The 17,814-nt window shown below is 41.8% G+C and overlaps 1 protein-coding gene across 1 annotated transcript in view; it reads left to right on the forward strand.

The window, feature by feature from the left end:
- Positions 1–17,814, forward strand: part of VWA8 (von Willebrand factor A domain containing 8) — a 370,368-nt gene that overhangs the window by 312,789 nt on the left and 39,765 nt on the right. Inside the window, exons 38-40 of the mRNA XM_082859564.1 lie at positions 2,873–2,981; positions 6,352–6,508; positions 12,446–12,554. Coding sequence (XP_082715690.1) covers positions 2,873–2,981; positions 6,352–6,508; positions 12,446–12,554 — 375 coding nt within the window. The remainder of the gene's footprint in view (positions 1–2,872; positions 2,982–6,351; positions 6,509–12,445; positions 12,555–17,814) is intronic.

Raw genomic sequence — 17,814 nt, forward strand, 5'->3', positions numbered from 1 at the left:
AAGGCTATTCTCTTACAGCAGAATAACTGAATTGTCGTGGAATGTCTGAAGGAGATTGATTTGTGATGAAAGTAAAGTTACTAGACACATAGGACTTTGCTTTCTATACCTCTTCTGAGGTTCTTTTATTTATTTGTTTATTCATTTATTTATTTTTTATTGATTTACAATGTGTTAATTTCTGCTGTATAGCCAAGTGTCTCATTTATACATATATATACATTCTTTTTTATATTCTTTTCCATTATGGTTTATCTCAGGATATTGAATATAGTTCTTTGTGCTATACAGTAGGACCTTGTTGTTTATCCATTCTTCTATTTATTTTTAATAAATAGTACACACACACATACCCTAAAGTGAGGAAAGGTGTTCAGAACAGTTATTCCAATAATGCTGTCATTGCCCCGACCATTTTTGGAACTTCATCTTTAAGAATTGGCTTGTAGAAGTATCTCAACTCTTATAAAGCAAACTAGTCTCATTATTGTATAATTGTGCCTGGTTTTGACTAACATCCCTTATTTACCACATTTTGAATCGTTGAATCAGCTAGAGCATGTCAATGGTAGGTGGAATGGAAGAAATTATTTAGTTCAACCCACTTAGTTTCTGATGAGAAGGTTGAGGCCCAGAGAAGTTAACTGACTTTCCAAACGGTACAAAGCAAATTAGCAAATAGTTCATACCAGAAATCGGCTCCAAGTATCCTTTAGCTATTTATTAAAAATCAAATCTATTTTTAAAGAATACAAAATGGCCACCATTAAAGATATTCAAATAGAATCTGCTGTGGATTCTGCAGATCCTTCCAGAAACAGTCCAGAAGTGTTTTGAGCAGCATTATTGTAATAAATGTGTCTTTATGTATGAAAAATAAGCTTACCATCTTATTATAATAAACGTATTTCCATATGTAAGTTCCATATGTTTGTTTAAAAAAAAATCAGTTAGACTGTAGTCATAACTTTTCTATAGATTTCTTAAAATGGCAACAGAATAAAACTCTATCGCAATTTTGAAATGTTTCTTGTTTTTCTCATTTCTCACGGGAAACATCTATAAGGTACCGCTAAGATAACCAAACATTATCTCCCGGGCTGAGGCAAGCTTGTCCTTGTGCTGTGCTGTCTGATGAGATACCCACTGGCTACATGTAATTTAAACTTGAATTTTAGTTAATTAAGTAAGACTTAAAAATCACATCCTCGAGTACTCAATAGTCACATTGGGCTAAAAGCTACCATGTTAGACATCTCAGTTGTATATATTTCTATCAACACAGAAAATTTTCTTGGTTAGCGCTGGTCTAGAATTCTCATAGTCAGTATACTTATTTTAATTTACTGATTATCTCTTACACTGCCTCTAGAAAAGCTGGAAAGTGGTGGCAAGTTTGGGGGACAGTATTTTAAATGCTTATTTGTTCTCTAAATGTTGCTAGCTATGCTGCATAGTTTAATTTTTAAAAAGAAGAAAAAAATTATTTTCACCCATTTTTTCGAGCATGATTATATGTGTGGAATTCATATCAATTGTCATGTCCTGGCTGCAAAATTTTAAAGTATGCTGAAGTTATGGCAGAAACTCTGTTAATGATGCCAAAGCTAAGGGTAGAAAGATCTGGTTAATTAAAATCTCTTTATGATGTCATAATATTTGAAATGAACTAGTCCGGACATAAGACAATGGAAGTTAAGTTGAATTCGTTCTTAATAGCCATTTTATTTGCAAAGGCCTTAAATTATCTACCTATCTTCGTTAATTCTAACCTCCAGAATGAAAAGTCCAGTTACTAACAAGGATTGGGTCAGCTCTCAAAGACTGACCTGGCATCATGCTACAGGTCTATTTGCAGGCTCTCCTGTTCCACTGTAAGCAATTTGAGGGCAGTGACCAATCCTCCATGGCTTTCGTTGGCCCCATGGTAGTTCAAATGAAGTCTTGCCAATGCATTTCCCGTTAAGTGTTATTTGAACAAATAAATAAATGTTGGATCTGCTCTGCCTTGAAAATCATTATATTTGGGAGCAGGCTCATAGGGCACATGGATATATGGCTGCTTCAAGTTCTTTTCATTGTGGAGAAATATCTACTGAGCTGACTGCTAGGATGGAATTCCTGTGTGGTTATCAGTCCTTTTGGTGAATATGTGCCGAATTAAATTAAGGACCAATGAATGAGCCACAGGCTCTCTAAGAGGAAAGCTAGTGCTGCGCGTATTTTGTTGGATTTGCAGGAATAGTAAATCCAGTTTCAAAATCGAGATGAACTAGGAGAGCTATAAATACCATAATAAAATTAGAGTGGGTCCAGGCAATAAATAAGCAGTTTTCAGTGTCGGTGTGTATAACATATATCACTGAAGCACACAAAGATACATTTTCTGTTTTTCTTTTCCACATATTTTATATAAAGTGGCATTTCTCTGAGGAATGGGATTTCTTGGAAAATTAAATAGGTAAATGTATATCTGCTGTGACTCAGCTGGACCAGCTGGGCAGTGATCCTTTTAAACCATTGAGAGCTCTCTCAGTCAGTCTCTGGAGAGATCCATTTCCCCTGCTTCCGGTGGGTCTTGTTCTTTATGTAAATGCTCAAGGCATACTCTGCACTAGAAGAATTCTGAAGCTGTAACCCAGTCCAGCACCTTTTCTTTAAAGAATATTTTTTAAAATTAAACTTGTCTCCTTCCCAACTAAATGGGTATAAAATCCGGTGAAACTTTTGCCAGACACCAACAGCATCTGTTGTGTCCTGTGGCCTGAGGTTACGCCATACCTGAAGGACTTAGGGGAAAACAATTCTTTCTGTCCTGCAGCTCCTGGTGTTGGTCACGGAGAATGATAATGTCTTACTTCTTCATTTTTAGATAACAATCAACAGAGAGAGCGGTGAAGACGTGAGTTCCCCCAAACACGGCAAGGAGGACCCAGACAACATGCCGCATGTGGGCGGCAATACTTGGGCTGGCGGCACAGGTTCGTAGCGCGGCATTCTCCTGGGTCAGGCTTCCAGAGACTTCGCAAGCCCGTGTGGACATCACAGCAGCCCCAAGAAGGCTCAGGAATCGGCCTGCCTTCTCTGTCTCCCCCGTTAGTCGGCTGGAGTGTGCCTTTGCCCTCTGTCCCAGCATGACATCAAGACACGGAAAAACCCTGGCATTTGGAGTCCCGCAGACTCTACTACCCTCTGACCTAAGACCGTTCTGGTCTTCCCAGGGTTGCTTCATCCATAAAAGGGGCATAATATTAACTGCCTCGCAAGCTTGTGACGAGGATTCAATGAGATTATGATTGTAAGGCGCTGAGCTCGAGACCTGGCATGAAGAATGTATTCATTAAAAGTGTTAATCCCCTCTTTTAAATTCCATGCCCTTAGGAATCATGCCAGAAATCGACAGTACATTCTTTCTTGACCAGCTGACTTTGAAAAGAAATGGTCCTGGTCCTCCACATCTCAGAAGTGAGCATGTTGAGGATGCAGGGTTTTGAGATAAGAGGGGTGGTTGTGGTCTGAACCGATGCCTGGGGTCCACTCCTTCCTCTTGGCTGCCCAAAGAGAGCATTGTTCCCACAGCTGCTGCTTTCCTCTTTCCTCTGCGGCAGCTGGAGCAGACACATCTACAGAGCCGCAGGAATAGGGCCAGACTGTGTGCGCACTGTCTGATCTTATCACGGCCATGAGCGGTGCTGGCATGAGCTCTGTTCTTCGCCTTCCCTGAGGTTGGTCTGTGCCTCTTGGCCTTGACAGCCTCGGGAGGAAATGGGTTTCTGTGTTCGGACAATGTGCTATCAAATCGGCCTGTGGACTCCTTGCCTGCTCTGTTTATTCATCAAGCATCAGCTTGAAAGAAAGGATATTTTGAGAAATGTCCTTTGATCTGGAAGTTAGTGTCAAGCCAGCAAGATTTAATCCATGTGGAATGCATTGTGGAACGAGCTGACCAGATGCAGGTTTCCCAGCAGCAGGCTCTTCTGCAGCAGACGTTCTCGCTTGTTATTCAGCTTGTGTCGACTAGCTCACGTATCTGTCCAGGCTGAAGACCCTGCTTTTGCTTCCACCAGCCTTTATTTTTCAATTTATCAAGGCTCTTTTGCTGCAATTTTTTTTTTCTCTTTGTCACTCTCTTCCCTCAGAATTCTCTATATTGAACTGAGCTCTGACCCAACAACTCATTTGATTCCTTCTTTGTCATCAGAACCCGTCCATTGCCTCTCTCCCCCTTATCTTAACAGATTTAGGGTGTTCAAGGTTAGCTTCAAGATTATACCTTGAAGTCTGGACTCTCTGGCAAGCATTTTCATTTAAGAAGTTTAAATTAAAGGCTCTTGGAAGTGGAGGACGTGAAGAACTCTGTCCTCACGCCCTCTCCAACCCCGTATGACTTTGCCAAGGGACCGTGCTTTCCTGTGCTGTCCATCACTCACACCAGCCTCTAAACGGTTGTGGGTCCTTTCCTCATTTCACCAAAAACGATGTCATCTCAGCGCCCTTGAACTTCCAAGCTCTATCTAATTCATGACCCACCCATACCTCCAGGAGGAAGGGAGTCAGGTCCCAGAAACCTGACTCTGTATCTCATCATCATCGTCCAATTACCAGTCCCCTCCACCTATAGGCCGTCCACAAGTGACAGCCAGGAATCACACACATCCAAGACGGAATTTTCCACAAGCAATTTCTAAATAAAAATGAAATAAGATGTGCTGGAATCAAAGGATAAATATACTATAATTAATAGGCTGTTCTCATGGTATTTCCCAAAAGGAAATGACCTACCTGGACTTTGATAAGGGAAGCAGAGTATGCCGAGTTCTTGCTTTTAACTTATTACACCACTTAAGGCTTCAAGGGAGAAAAGAAAAATGCAGCATAATTTAACCAACGCCTAAAAACTTTCAAAATTTCCACTTTATGAAACTTACAAATGACCTCATTCTATGTGACTGGTAGTTGTGTAAATAATAGTAAGAGCAGTCACTTAGAGAGTTCTTATTTTGTGCCACATACTGTTCTGAGCATTTTAGCTTCACGACAATCCCATGAAGTAAATAATATTAGTATCCCCATTTTACAGGTGATGAGACTGAGCTACAGAGAAGTTAAGGAACTTCTGTCAAGGACCCATGACTAGTGCACTGGAACCAGGATTCAAACTCAGGCAGTCCGACTTAACTATAGAATAGAGTACTGTACTATATAATACTAGTATACTATACTATACTATATAATACTATAGAATACTGTACTATATAATAGAATACTGTACTATATAATACTAGTATACTATACTATACTATACTATGATATAATATTCAATATTATGCTGCCCCTCCAATATTGGATTCTCTTCTAAGTTCCCAAGTTATTTGTGAATGAACAAAAGAAACTGATTACTAGTATTTTAATCATTATAAAGCAGGGGTAATAAACTGGTAGCCCAGGGGCCAAATATGTAGCCAACCTAGCCAATATATGTATTTTGGGGGTCAATGCAGTGTTTTAAAATAATATGAATTTGAATGTATTTAGACAAGGCAAGTCTTCTCTAGTTAGCCAAATTCTTACCACTTCTTATAATATTACCTACCTAATCTTCTAGGCATTTAGTTTTAATTAAAAGTTATACAATATTACATAATGCTCATTTTCAAGCATGTAAGCTTGGGTTTATATTTAAAAACTGTCCTGAAGCTGGCAGTGTTTATCTGTTGTCTATTACTCTAAGCTAAAAGTCAAAGTTAGTATAATAATTGGCTTCTAATCTTGGCTCATCCACTGATATGAGGTCATGAGTAGGTGACTTAACCTTTCTGTGCATTATTTTTATCATTTGCAAAACAGAGGAAACAGGATCGATAGCCTGGTCATCTTTCTTTTATTTTAAGGAAAAATGAGGTTACATGTGAGGGAAGAGGAGTGTCGTTCACCGAATTAACAAATATATACTAAGTATTTATGGTGTTCGAGCCTCTTATAGGTACAGAGCTACAAAGATATGTAAAATATAATCCCATTCACACTATAGGTGACAAGAAAAGAAAAATAAATTTTAAAGAATAACAAATAGTGCATAGGAGTATTGATCCCTGTGAGGTAGAGTCATCAGGTGAGGGGTCATGGAATTTGGACTGAGCCCTGAAATCTGTGTGGGATTGGCTGGATGGAGAAGAAGAAAGCGTCCTTGATGGGGGATGCCCTGTGTTTCCGGAAGAAAGTCATTTGAATGTTTAATTACTAGTTAAGTACAATTAATATACTGCACAGGACTGCCTTAAAGCCATGATCTGACTTCTGTTTTGTGATCTGGATCAGACTAATCACCTGGACTTTCTGGTTTCCTCCCAGGGGGAAGAGACACTGCAGGTCTGGGCGGCAAAGGAGGTCCTTACCGGCTGGATGCAGGCCATGCAGTGTACCAGGTCTCTGAGGCTGAGAAAGATGCAGTTCCTGAGGAGGTGAAGAGAGCTGCGAGAGAGATGGGCCAGAGAGCGTTTCAACAGAGGTGAGTGGACCCCACTGCATCCGGAGCAGTGTCGGCCACCGTGGTGAAATGTCAGTGGACCCTGAAGTAGACCCCAAATTCGTGTGATTCTATTCCTCATGCAGCAACCTGGACCCACAAACTGAAATCCGTAGCCACCCCCCTCCCAGTGGAGACAGCCGAGTGAACATAATCTCCCACCCTTTCTACTCAGGCCCCTTTACATGTATTAGTTACATATGGTCCTACAGAGGAAGGGCTTGAGCTCGCTAGAAAGTAAAACCAAAGATGCTTCTCTTCGGAGAAACTAAAGGTCGAGTCATCCCATCCACGTCTGTCCCCAGGCCACACAGGGAATTCAGATAACACTGCGTGATGGTCCCTTCCTGCCCTCAGGAATCCTGTAGATTCACGTGGAGACAGGACTAGTGTACACACGCGCACTCACACTCACACACCGCCTGGTTAAGTGCTGAAGTCCTGTGGTACGGCAGTGCAGAGAAGGGTAAGGTCCGTGGGCTGATGTGAGGTAAGGCCTGAGCTCAGCCAGTATTTGGACATTGCAGGGTAAACTAAGGGACCAGAGGCGCCAGGGTAGGATGAGCAGAGTGACTATGGCAGAGAGAGCCAGCTCGCCTATGCAGAATGAAGGGTACCAGCTGGGGGCAGTGGGGAGTGAGGTTGACTGTGGAGGCCCTGTCCATGGGTGGAGGGCTTGAAATCCAGGCCAACCAGCCTGTAGCTTTCAGATGTTCTGGAACCATCCGGAGCCACTTTGATTGGAACCATCTAAAAAATGAGAAGAATCTGCATGATGCTTTCACTAGACATCCACATGTGTTCATCAGCTAAAAGTGAAAAATACCCCAGGAGCAGCAAGATCTCCTTCAGGAGCGAGGGCATAGACAGTGGTCCGGGAGGCAGATTTATACTGCTGTGCTCAGTGAAAGGAGCTGGGTGCAGTTCAGGAAAAGCACACTCCAGGGTATGTGAGTTCCGAAATTCCTCCCACGCAGGACATCTGGTTTTACATTACGTGCTGTGCTTACACATCCTGCAAGTAAACAGTCCAGAACAATGGGGACACAAAAATGCAGGTCCCTCCTGCCACACCCTCAGGAAAGCCTGCAAGGCTTAGGACCCTCACGTACTCAGCAGGTAGATAAGACGAGAGTGTCACTCCCAGCCCTTCTGCTGGCTTCCCCGGAGACCTCAAACAATTAATTTATCGTCACTGGGCGTCAATTTGTTCTTCTGATGGTGACTCCCTTCTCCCTTCCTCTCAGAGAGGCTATGAAGACAAATCACTATGTTAGGAATGAAAGGAGTTTAAACTTCTCAAAAAAAGGATGGGAGGGATCCTATAATACAAGGTCTTGTTAGAATTAAAATATGGCTCTACGTTTCATATAAACAATAAATATTTATTTAGGAAAAGAACCAAATAATTAGATACACATCATCATCTCCTCCCCAAATGATGAGTTCCTATTGTCTCCACGCTGAAAACCTCACAAGTCCTGTCTCAATTTTTGTGTAAGCAGACAAATGGATAGAGGAGTTCACAGGGAGAGAAAAGGACCTGTAAGTAGTGATGGGGTAGAAGTACACGAGCCCTTCTCTGATTTCCATGATAAGGGTGAGGAATCTGGTTCTATTAAGGACCATCGCGCCACCGGGGAAAGAAAGTAAGGAGCATCTGTAATAATAAGGCAGCTAAATTTAGTGGCTATAAGGGAGGAAAGAGAAAAAGTGGAGAAGGGAATGAGAAAACCAGACACCTCTACTAAGCGCTGCAGAGAAGAATCTAAGTCCGCGTGAAAGAATACTGGAAGGTGGTTGAAATACAGAGGAGACGGACAAGGGGATGAGAAAGGAGAAGCTGAAATAAAAGCACATGGAGACCCTGAGAAAGACAGAAAAATGTTGCTTTCTACTTTCGTGCAGTAATAGTCCTATTTGATGGGTATTCAATTTAGTACCTGCTAAAGAGTTTTCTTAAACTTTTTATTATGAAACTTTTTAAACATCAACAAAAGTAGAGAGTAACGTATAGTGAACCCTGTGGACCTGTTCCCTCAACCTCAGGAAGAAAAATCTGATTCCATTCCGAGTCCTTGAAGCTAATTCAAGATTTTCTACCTTTTCATCGTAAATATTTCAGAGTGTGTCTCTGAAATATTTTACTTAAAAAAAATAAAAAGACAAAACTATTATCAGGTCTTTAAACAGTAGTCATTCTTCACTGTCATCCAATAGTTTTGGATGCTTTAGTTTTCAAGCTATTTTGCAATTTTAGGTATATGCAGAATGAGGTCAAGTCCCTGCATTTGTGCTTTTGTAGCACCCTGTACCTTTTCTCCGTGGCTCTTATCACTTTTTCCCATAGTGTTATTATTTGTGTGAATAGCTTATTTCCTCTCCACTGACTTCAGGTTCGTTGAGGGCAGGATATTTTGCCCTCTAGTGTATCCCCAGTACCTACGCCCAGAACCTGGTACCTGGCAAGCACATACGTATTTGTGGAATGAATAATACACACGTGCATACAAGTAATGGTATCACCCTTTCACACTTAATTCAAAGACTGGCTAAAACCAGACTGACAGCCAGGCCTATCCATCAGCCCAGAGGTCTACCATATTGCCTCAAAGAGCCCAATTCTACTGATGGGTTCTTGATATTGTCAACATAATATTTACCTAGCGTTCATTTGTATCCGGATTTCAGCTAGATAGTGGTTCCTACATATCCAGAATTGCTTAACTCAGGAAGAGTAGCAGGTGGACAAGGGTAAGACATGTATAAAGCAGAACAGAGATAGTAAACCAATAAAACAAGAATGAAATAGATGGCGAAGTACTTTTACATGCTTGGAAAAGCGTTTAAGGTGGACACCAACTGTGGAAACTGTACCCACTACCATTTGCAAAACTAATCAGCCCTACACACTAGATTTCAGCTTGTGTTTGTTTTCCTCATAATTGATCCAAAAATGACCTATACGAAAAAGTAAAATGAGAACTAAAATTCCCAGACTCTTACGTAACAATAAATATACCCTTTAAGAATATACTGTGCCAACAGAGTGCAGTCAGTCCGCATAGATTACTAGGATGTGAAGCAGCTGTGCCCTGAAGTTTTGATCAGGGTTAAAGCAGCAGAAAGACCTATTTTCAGCTAGCTTTGTGGGTTTGAGAGTATTTGCACTGGGAGTCTTGTCTCAAACAGAGGCTAAAATGTCCTATTTTCTTTCACTGCTCCCAGCTTCGGTCTTCATCTTTCAGAATGTTATCAGCTTTGAACACCTTGTAGGTGATTTTTGTGAAAGCTGACACAGCTTGGAATATGATTTCCAGATCTCTTCTTAATTAGAGCAGCATGTGGTGTGTTTTGGGTGCAACACAATCGTGCCAGAGGTATCCCTATAACTGGAGTTAATTCTGATCTCTCTACAATGACCAGTCTGCCGGAGGTGACTTACTAACTGCCTGGCTCCTTCCTTGATATGTGTGTGTGTGTGTGTGTGTGTGTGTGTGTGTGTGTGTGCGCGCGCGCGCGCGTGTGTGTGTGTGTGTGTGTTTCCCCTGCTAAGCACAAGCTATGCCTACATTTTTTTTCTAATCTCCCTTCTTTGGAAAAGTACTAATCTCCCTTCTTTGGGAGAGAGAGCACATTAGCCTCCCAGGTATGAAGGGGTTGGTAGCATGTCCTGCAGTGTCATTGTGCCCAGCTTCTGTCAGGCTTGATACTTGAGACATACCTTAATCTAATGAAAATTTATAGAGAGGTTTAAGAGATTGCCAAAACTAAACATAAGAGGCATTGTTAGGAGGTCAAGTCCTATACACATATTCCTTTTCGTCCTTCAGAGCAGAGAGTAAATTAGACTTAGAAGGACACCTTGGCATGTCACCTCAGGAAACAACCATTCAGATATTATTTACCTTTCCGGTATTTACCTTTTGATAGCCAGTGTTTTCAAAAGTGCTATCCAACAGCATTTATTGAATGCCACTGGGTGCCAGGGTTCGTGCTGGTACTGGAGATTCTAAGAAAAAATAAGACATGTTCCTTACCCCAGAGGATTAGAAGAGAAAAAATGAGAGTACGTCACATGTAGTAAAGGTATTTTTCATTAAATTTTTGGCTCAGGTATACACACACGTGTGTGTACATGCATTTTCGTTTACTGGATCTCAATATAAAGCTTATTTGCTACTGTGGAAAATAAAGTTTGAAAAACACTATGATAGGGCAGAATAGACATATGTATTAAAAGCAATGAAGTTTATAGGTTCCATAGCAGATAGCTGTGGAAGATATGTGAAAGAGAATGATCATGAAGAGATTGAGCCAGACTTCATAGGATGTAAACTTTGAGCCGGGTCTTGACACCTGAGGTGGCATTAGCTAACCCAGCCGGGTGGTAGGGCAGGAATTGCATATCTGCCCTCATGGTCTAAGCCTAACATTATGTGATTCTAATAAGCCTTTAGTGCTCTGCCCTGTGATGGATGGATTCTTCCCAGCCCTTGGCCAGACAGGGAGGAATAGAGACCATTCATCCTCATTGAGCATTTGGGGGTTCTGTTCCAGCCCAAGGCAATAAAACTATACTCCTGATAAGAGTTTCAGCTCTGCACCTAGGAACCATATCTCCAACATCGTGTACGTGCACACACACACACACACACACACACACACACACACACACACACACACACACAGAGCAGCTTAGAATACTGTGCTGTGGTTAGGCTTTTGAGATATGCATTCCTCATTCCCTGTCCTAGTATTAGTACCCTTTACATTTGTAGAAATTTGTAGAAATGTGTATTATGGATAGAACACTGTAAAACCTTCTACTTATAATTAGTTTAAGATGCTGCGTTTTAAATAATTGAGTCTTATTTGTATTTCAGTCACTCATATCAATTTATTTTGAGCATCTGTTATGCTAGGGATCATGGTAGGCACCGTGCAGATAAAGATGAGAAAGACTAAAGGAGCAAAGAGTTCAGTTGGGGAGACAGGAAGCAGACAACTATAGCATAGGTAGCAATGCCCTGACAGAGAAAAGCATGAAGTGATTCGAGAGCACAGAAGACAAATCTGAAGATCAGAGCAGGCTTCCTGGAGGAGGTGACCATTGATATGAGCCTTGAAGAGTTCATGGAAGCTAGTAGGCAAAGGAGCAGGGAAAGGCACTCTGGGTGAGAGAGAAGCCCATGCAGGGGCTCAGGGACAAGGGCACACAGTGGGTTGAGGAAACTGCAAGTGGGCTGGCAGAGCTGCAGCAGAAGCAAAGAATGAAAAATGGTAAAAAGGAGCACTGTCCTGGGAGGACAGAATTTCAATGCCACAATAATATTAAAACACAATTATCCTCTTAAAAGTACACAGTCAATTTCAGAAAACTCCTATATTTTACATAGCAACACATTTATTTACATTCTCTGGGCCTGAACTGTTATCATGATCAACCAAATATATGTCCTTGGTCTTAAAAAGCAACCCATGGGATCTCTCTAGGAATCTGCCACACGAACTGACCATCTGCCAGCATCATGACACGTGTTTGGGATACAGCAGCAGTGTGCTACAGAGCTGAGTCATACTGGCTCATATGAGCCAACTGCACATTTCTTCCTAACTCAGTGCTCAGGGGCCTCACTATTGATAGCTTAACATCAGCCACCACAGAAATCAACAAACACTACAAATCAGGGCTGCTTTTTCCTCTGCAGGGCGACTTAACCATTTCCTAGGGCATCACTGCACACACATTCCTCTCTTTTGAAACATGAGCTGGAGACATCACTTCTTGCTTTTTTTCCTCAAAGGCCTCCTGAGTTACCGAGGAGTTTGCTACAGTTCTTAGCAGTAGATGAATGGAAGTAAGAGATGCACAGGTACAGGCTTTCAGCTGTTGTCTTTTTTGCCCTCTGATTTTAGGTTAAAGGAGATCCAAATGAGTGAATATGATGCTGCAACCTATGAAAGGTTTTCAGGGGCTGTTCGACGGCAGGTGCACTCCCTCCGAATTATCCTGGATAATTTACAGGTAATCAACATGTATGGGCCAAGAAAATAATCTGGGCCCCAAACTAGACCCACCCCAAAGCTATTGGAGAAAGTTATCTGAACCCTAATCAGCCAGTCCAAAGATATTAGTCAATGCCAAAATGTTTGCATAAAACTGTGGGTCACTCTATGGCTTTCTTAGTTCAATTTGTCAGGTAAAAATATTTGACCTCACCTTTCCTCCTGTCCAGGAAGCAGTAATTTAACGAGTGACTCTAAAAGGCATCAGACTTCCTGATTCTCCTCATCTAGATCTATGAGTGTCCCATCTCTACTAGACATCCACAGATAGAATTCTCCCCCTACACATCATTTTGTTGTGAATGACTCTCCCAGGCAATGACAGGAACATTTTGGATCATCCAAGCTGTGCATCCCCTATGCACCCTGACCCCTCCTCCCCTGGTCCCCACATTGCCAGCCTCTTTGCAGTTTCATAGGCTAGTCGTCTCAGAACTAGTTCATGTTGCTGTTGCTCCCAAAAATATTAAGATGCTTCAGTATTTCTTTTTTTTTAATATTAAGTTGTTTTTGCATTTGATTTATAAGATAAACACCTCATGACAGAGTCTGTAAAAAGCATGTCTGTATTATCTGTGATAACAGAGACTAGTAAGACATTTAGCATTATTAATAAGATTTCAGAGGATAAATTTTAAGTGAACAAACTGCTTTCGAATACATTAGAAGCATAAGATGCTTCAATATTTCTTAAGCAAAGATTTGTTATTTGGAGATTTTACACTTAAGATTGTGTTCTGGGCTTCCCTGGTGGCACAGTGGTTGAGAGTCCGCCTGCCGATGCAGGGGACACTGTTTCGTGCCCCGGTCCAGGAAGATCCCACATGCCATGGAGCGGCTGGGCCCGTGAGCCATGGCCGCTGAGCCTGTGCGTCCAGAGCCTGTGCTCTGCAACAGGAGAGGCCACAACAGTGAGAGGCCCACGTATCAAAAAAAAAAAAAAAAAAAAAGATTGTGTTCTGACCAATTTGCACACATAATTAAGGAAGGGCTAAGTATTCTGAAAAATCACAAACTATGTAAGATTGTTTTGCCTGAAGAGAGAGAGAAGCCACATTTCAGGGGAGAAGGGGCAGGGTTAGGAGCCAGGCTGTGGTGTGCTTCTCCGTTCTACTCTGGAATCTTCTGTCCTTTCCTTTGAAGTTCATGGCCTTCAGTTATGCCCTTTCCCTCTTTGGTTCTTTTGGGGGGAAGTTTTATTATTATTTGCTAGTTATTGGAGGTAAGAAGTTTTCATTATGCACTTTTAATCTACCATTTCAACCTCAAACTCTGAGAAAGCCTCATTTCTAAATAGATCTAAACTACATCAGGGGATTAGGAAAAGTTACATCACTTCCAAAGGGTAAGGAAGGAGAAAGGTCTTTATAATGATTAATTAGATGCCTAATTTCAAAATCTAGGGAGTGTAAGACTTAAGTTGTTTGCTTTAAAAAAAATCCACATACAGTTATTTAAGATAAAACAGCATAAGATTTTGTATAAATTATGTGAACAACATAACATTGAATGATTGGATTTTCTTCCATAGTCACTCACTTAAAAAGTACTCATTTCCCTGAACACTGAGGGCAACTTCTGGGTGAGCTCTGAGCTCCATCCGGGGCAAGACAGTAGTCAAATAAGACCCAAAATGAGTGGTTCACAGGAGATGAGGGTTATGGGAGGTATGGTGCTGGTACTAAGACTGAAGAGTGAGGGAGGGTGGGAGGGAGGGAGACGCAAGAGGGAAGACATATGGGAACATATGTTTATGTATGACTGATTCACTTTGTTATAAAGCAGAAACTAACACACCATTGTAAAGCAATTATACCCCAATAAAGATGTTAAAAAAAAAAAAAAAAGACTGAAGAGTGAGTATAGTCCCGTCATTAGTTCATTTCTTAAGTTCTTGATGGGATAGAAAAATAAAATGCAGGGCTCCCCTGGTGACGCTGTGGTTAAGAATCTGCCTGCCAGTGCAGGGGACACGGGTTCGAGCCCTGGTCCGGGAAGATTCCCACATGCTGCAGAGCAACTAAGCCCATGCACCACAACTACTGAAGCCCGGGCGCCTAGAGCCTGTGCTCCGCAACAAGAGAAGCCACCGCAATGAGAAGCCCGCACACCGCAACGAAGAGTAGCCCCCGCTCGCGCAACCAGAGAGAGCCCGCGTGCAGCAACAAAGACCCAATGCAGCCAAAAATAAATAAATTTATTTAAAAAAGAAAAGAAAAAGAAAATGCAGTCCCTGCTCTCAAAGAAGGAACTTAAAGAAGACAAGCAAACAGTTTCCTAAGGTCTGTAGGGAAGTATGTGCATGATTCTATGGGATGAATGAGAAAAGGCTTCACCGACGATGCAGTGCTTGAGTTCACTCTTAAAAGATGCTGAGGAATTTTCCAGGTGGTTGAGGAGTGAGGGCATTCCAGACACAGGACACGGCACATACAAGTGCACAGAGGCATGAGAGAGGACAGTGAGTTCAGAGAATAGCACGTTATGAGTTCAGAGAATAGCACGTTATGCAGTGTGACTGAGAAGACCGTGTATGTGGTGGGGGACAAATGGCAAGGGAGAAGGCTGGCACAGTTGTAAGGACCAGATGGTGATCTGGCCCTGGATGCCATGCGAACTTGCACACAACATTGGGTTTGACCCGGTGGACAAACAGGCCATTGGAGGATTCACAGTACTAGGAAGAGATACAAGAATACATTTTTAATTGAAGGAATCAAAATCCTCATCTGGTATTAGTTAATACCTTGATTGATATTCATTGGGCACCATGCTATAGTTACTTTTACAAACATCAATGCATTTAATCCTCACATCAACCCTTTAAGATAAATGATACTATGTTTACAAGATCAGTCAAAGGAAGAAAAGTCAGGCCCAGTGCTGGGACTTCTTAAAATAGGACACCAGTTAAGCCTGGGTTAGGATTAGGGTCAACATTAAGGAATGACTCTTCTGGGAAACACCACAGCAATGAGACCAGTATCAGAAAACCATGTTTAGTTTTGCTTCCAGCTTGCAAAGAGAGAAATGCAAGAAAATTGTGAAGGACTCAAAGAAAGGCAGCAGATAAGACTAAATAGATGGAAAAGATTTTTTTTTTTTTGGAACCAAAAAAAAAAAAATCTGTAAATGTATTAGGGTTAATAACTTTCTAAATACCCTCAAATATAGTAAATAATTGTCTCAGGGAAGTTTTCATTCTCTTCTCCCCTGGAAATCTGAAAAAGAGAAAACAGGCTTAAATAATGGCAAGGAAGAGCTTTAAGATATAAGAAAAGGAATAGAAGTAATTTAATCCTTAAATGAGTACCTAAAATGGATATGGAACTTCCATCTCTAGAAATCTTTACAGATAACACCAGCATTTTAATAACAGCAAGCGTTTATTGAGCAATTACCACGTGCCAGCTATTCTACTAGGTGCCTTACGTTAGCAGCAGCATCATCAAGATCTCTTCCATCATCATCAACACCAACAACATCATCATCATCATCATCCTTAGTGGCTAATAATGCCAGTTCTGGAGCCAGACAGCCTGGGTTCTGTAAAATGGGAAAAACAGATAAAAGGCAGTTATTAAGATTAACTAGGATGATTTGTCTTTTTTTTTTTTTTTTTTTTTTTTTGCGGTACACGGGCCCCTCAATGTTGAGGCCTCTCCCGTTGTGGAGCACAGGCTCCAGACACGCAGGCTCAGCGGCCATGGCTCACGGGCCCAGCCACTCCGCGGCACGTGGGATCTTCCCAGCGGGGCTTGAACCCGTGTCCCCTGCATCGGCAGGCAGACTCTCAACCACTGCGCCACCAGGGAAGCCCCGGATGATTTGTCTTGTAGGAGCAGATATCAATGGTGCCATAACAGGCTCAAGGGCAGTCAGAGCAGAGACAGCATTGTGGGACCCCCGCCATGCCCTCCAGTTTCCTTCTTTTATGTTTTCTTCTTCCTTAAAAGAAAAATTACATTTATTTGTGATTTAAAAAAAAAGATGAAGATGATACGCATAAACCCCTTAAAACAGTGCCTGGCATATAGCATTCTCTACAGAAGAATTAGCTTCATCGTTTCCTTCATTGCACTTGCTAATAGTCATCAACCTGGACTGCAGGCCCCCAGTCAAGTACTTTACATTCATTGTGCTATTTAGTCCTTACAATAACCAGTTAGTATTATTTTCTACATTCGATCGATAAAGAGACTGAGTCACATAAATCATCTCAATTCTCAACAATCTTACGAAATACAGATATTTTGTTCCCACTTTCTAGTGAGGGAACTGAAGATTAGGAAGATGACGGAGGCTTGTCCTGGGTCCCTGTGGCTAGCGAAGCAGGTGTCTGAGCCCAAAGCCCACGTTCCTGTGATCTCTTAAGCCTGTTACCTTCTTCCAACTCTACAACTCTGTGAAAAGTATAACTTTCACATATACTCTTAAAACATTTTGCATCGTTATCCAAATGCCAACACAGGATCCTCATCTGGTATTAGTTAATGTCTTGGTTCAGTATTCACTGGGCACCAGGCTATAGTTACTTTTACAAACATCATTGCATTTAATCTTCACATCAACCCTTTAATATAAATGATGTTTTATTTACAAGATCAGCCAAAGGAAGAAAAGTCAGACCCCCTGCTGTGACTTCTTAAGTATTTTCAAGTGTTTCCCTTATCGAATCTTCTTCTTCTTTTTTTTTTTTAATCCAGGGTGTTATTCTCAAGTGGGGCTTCTGAAGTCCTCAATTTGGAAAGATAGTGCCAGTTGCAAACAGCCGCTGGCCAAGGATAGACAGGACCTCATGTGGAATGTGAATCCTTAGATTGCAACAAAAACAGGAAGGCCTGGATTTGGTCACCTTTTGGCCATCTCCTGCCAGTCCTGTGTGGTTCTGATTGACTAATAACATCCAGCTGTCTTGAGGTTATTTTGTAATCCCAGTAACAATGGGTGTTTCCTCAGTGATCAGCACGAAGTCAGGCCAGGAACTGGCAAATCATCCTTCGGGGTGACTTTGAAAGCACAGCTTCAAGCCCATGCATTGAGAGGCTGGGCTGAGATCCGAGGAAAGGGAGCATCTTGCCGCCCATGTCAGCGCTGCTTCCGCATGTGCCTCTGTTGCATCACGGGTCACTCTTCTCAATTAAGACAGCTGTCATCAGTGACCTTCCTTTGCTTCTGGACTGGATTCTTCATGGGATATCATAGAGTCCCGGTGATTG

This window comes from Leucopleurus acutus (assembly GCF_964270905.1).
Source record: "Leucopleurus acutus genome assembly, chromosome: 18".
NCBI lineage: Eukaryota > Metazoa > Chordata > Mammalia > Artiodactyla > Delphinidae > Leucopleurus > Leucopleurus acutus.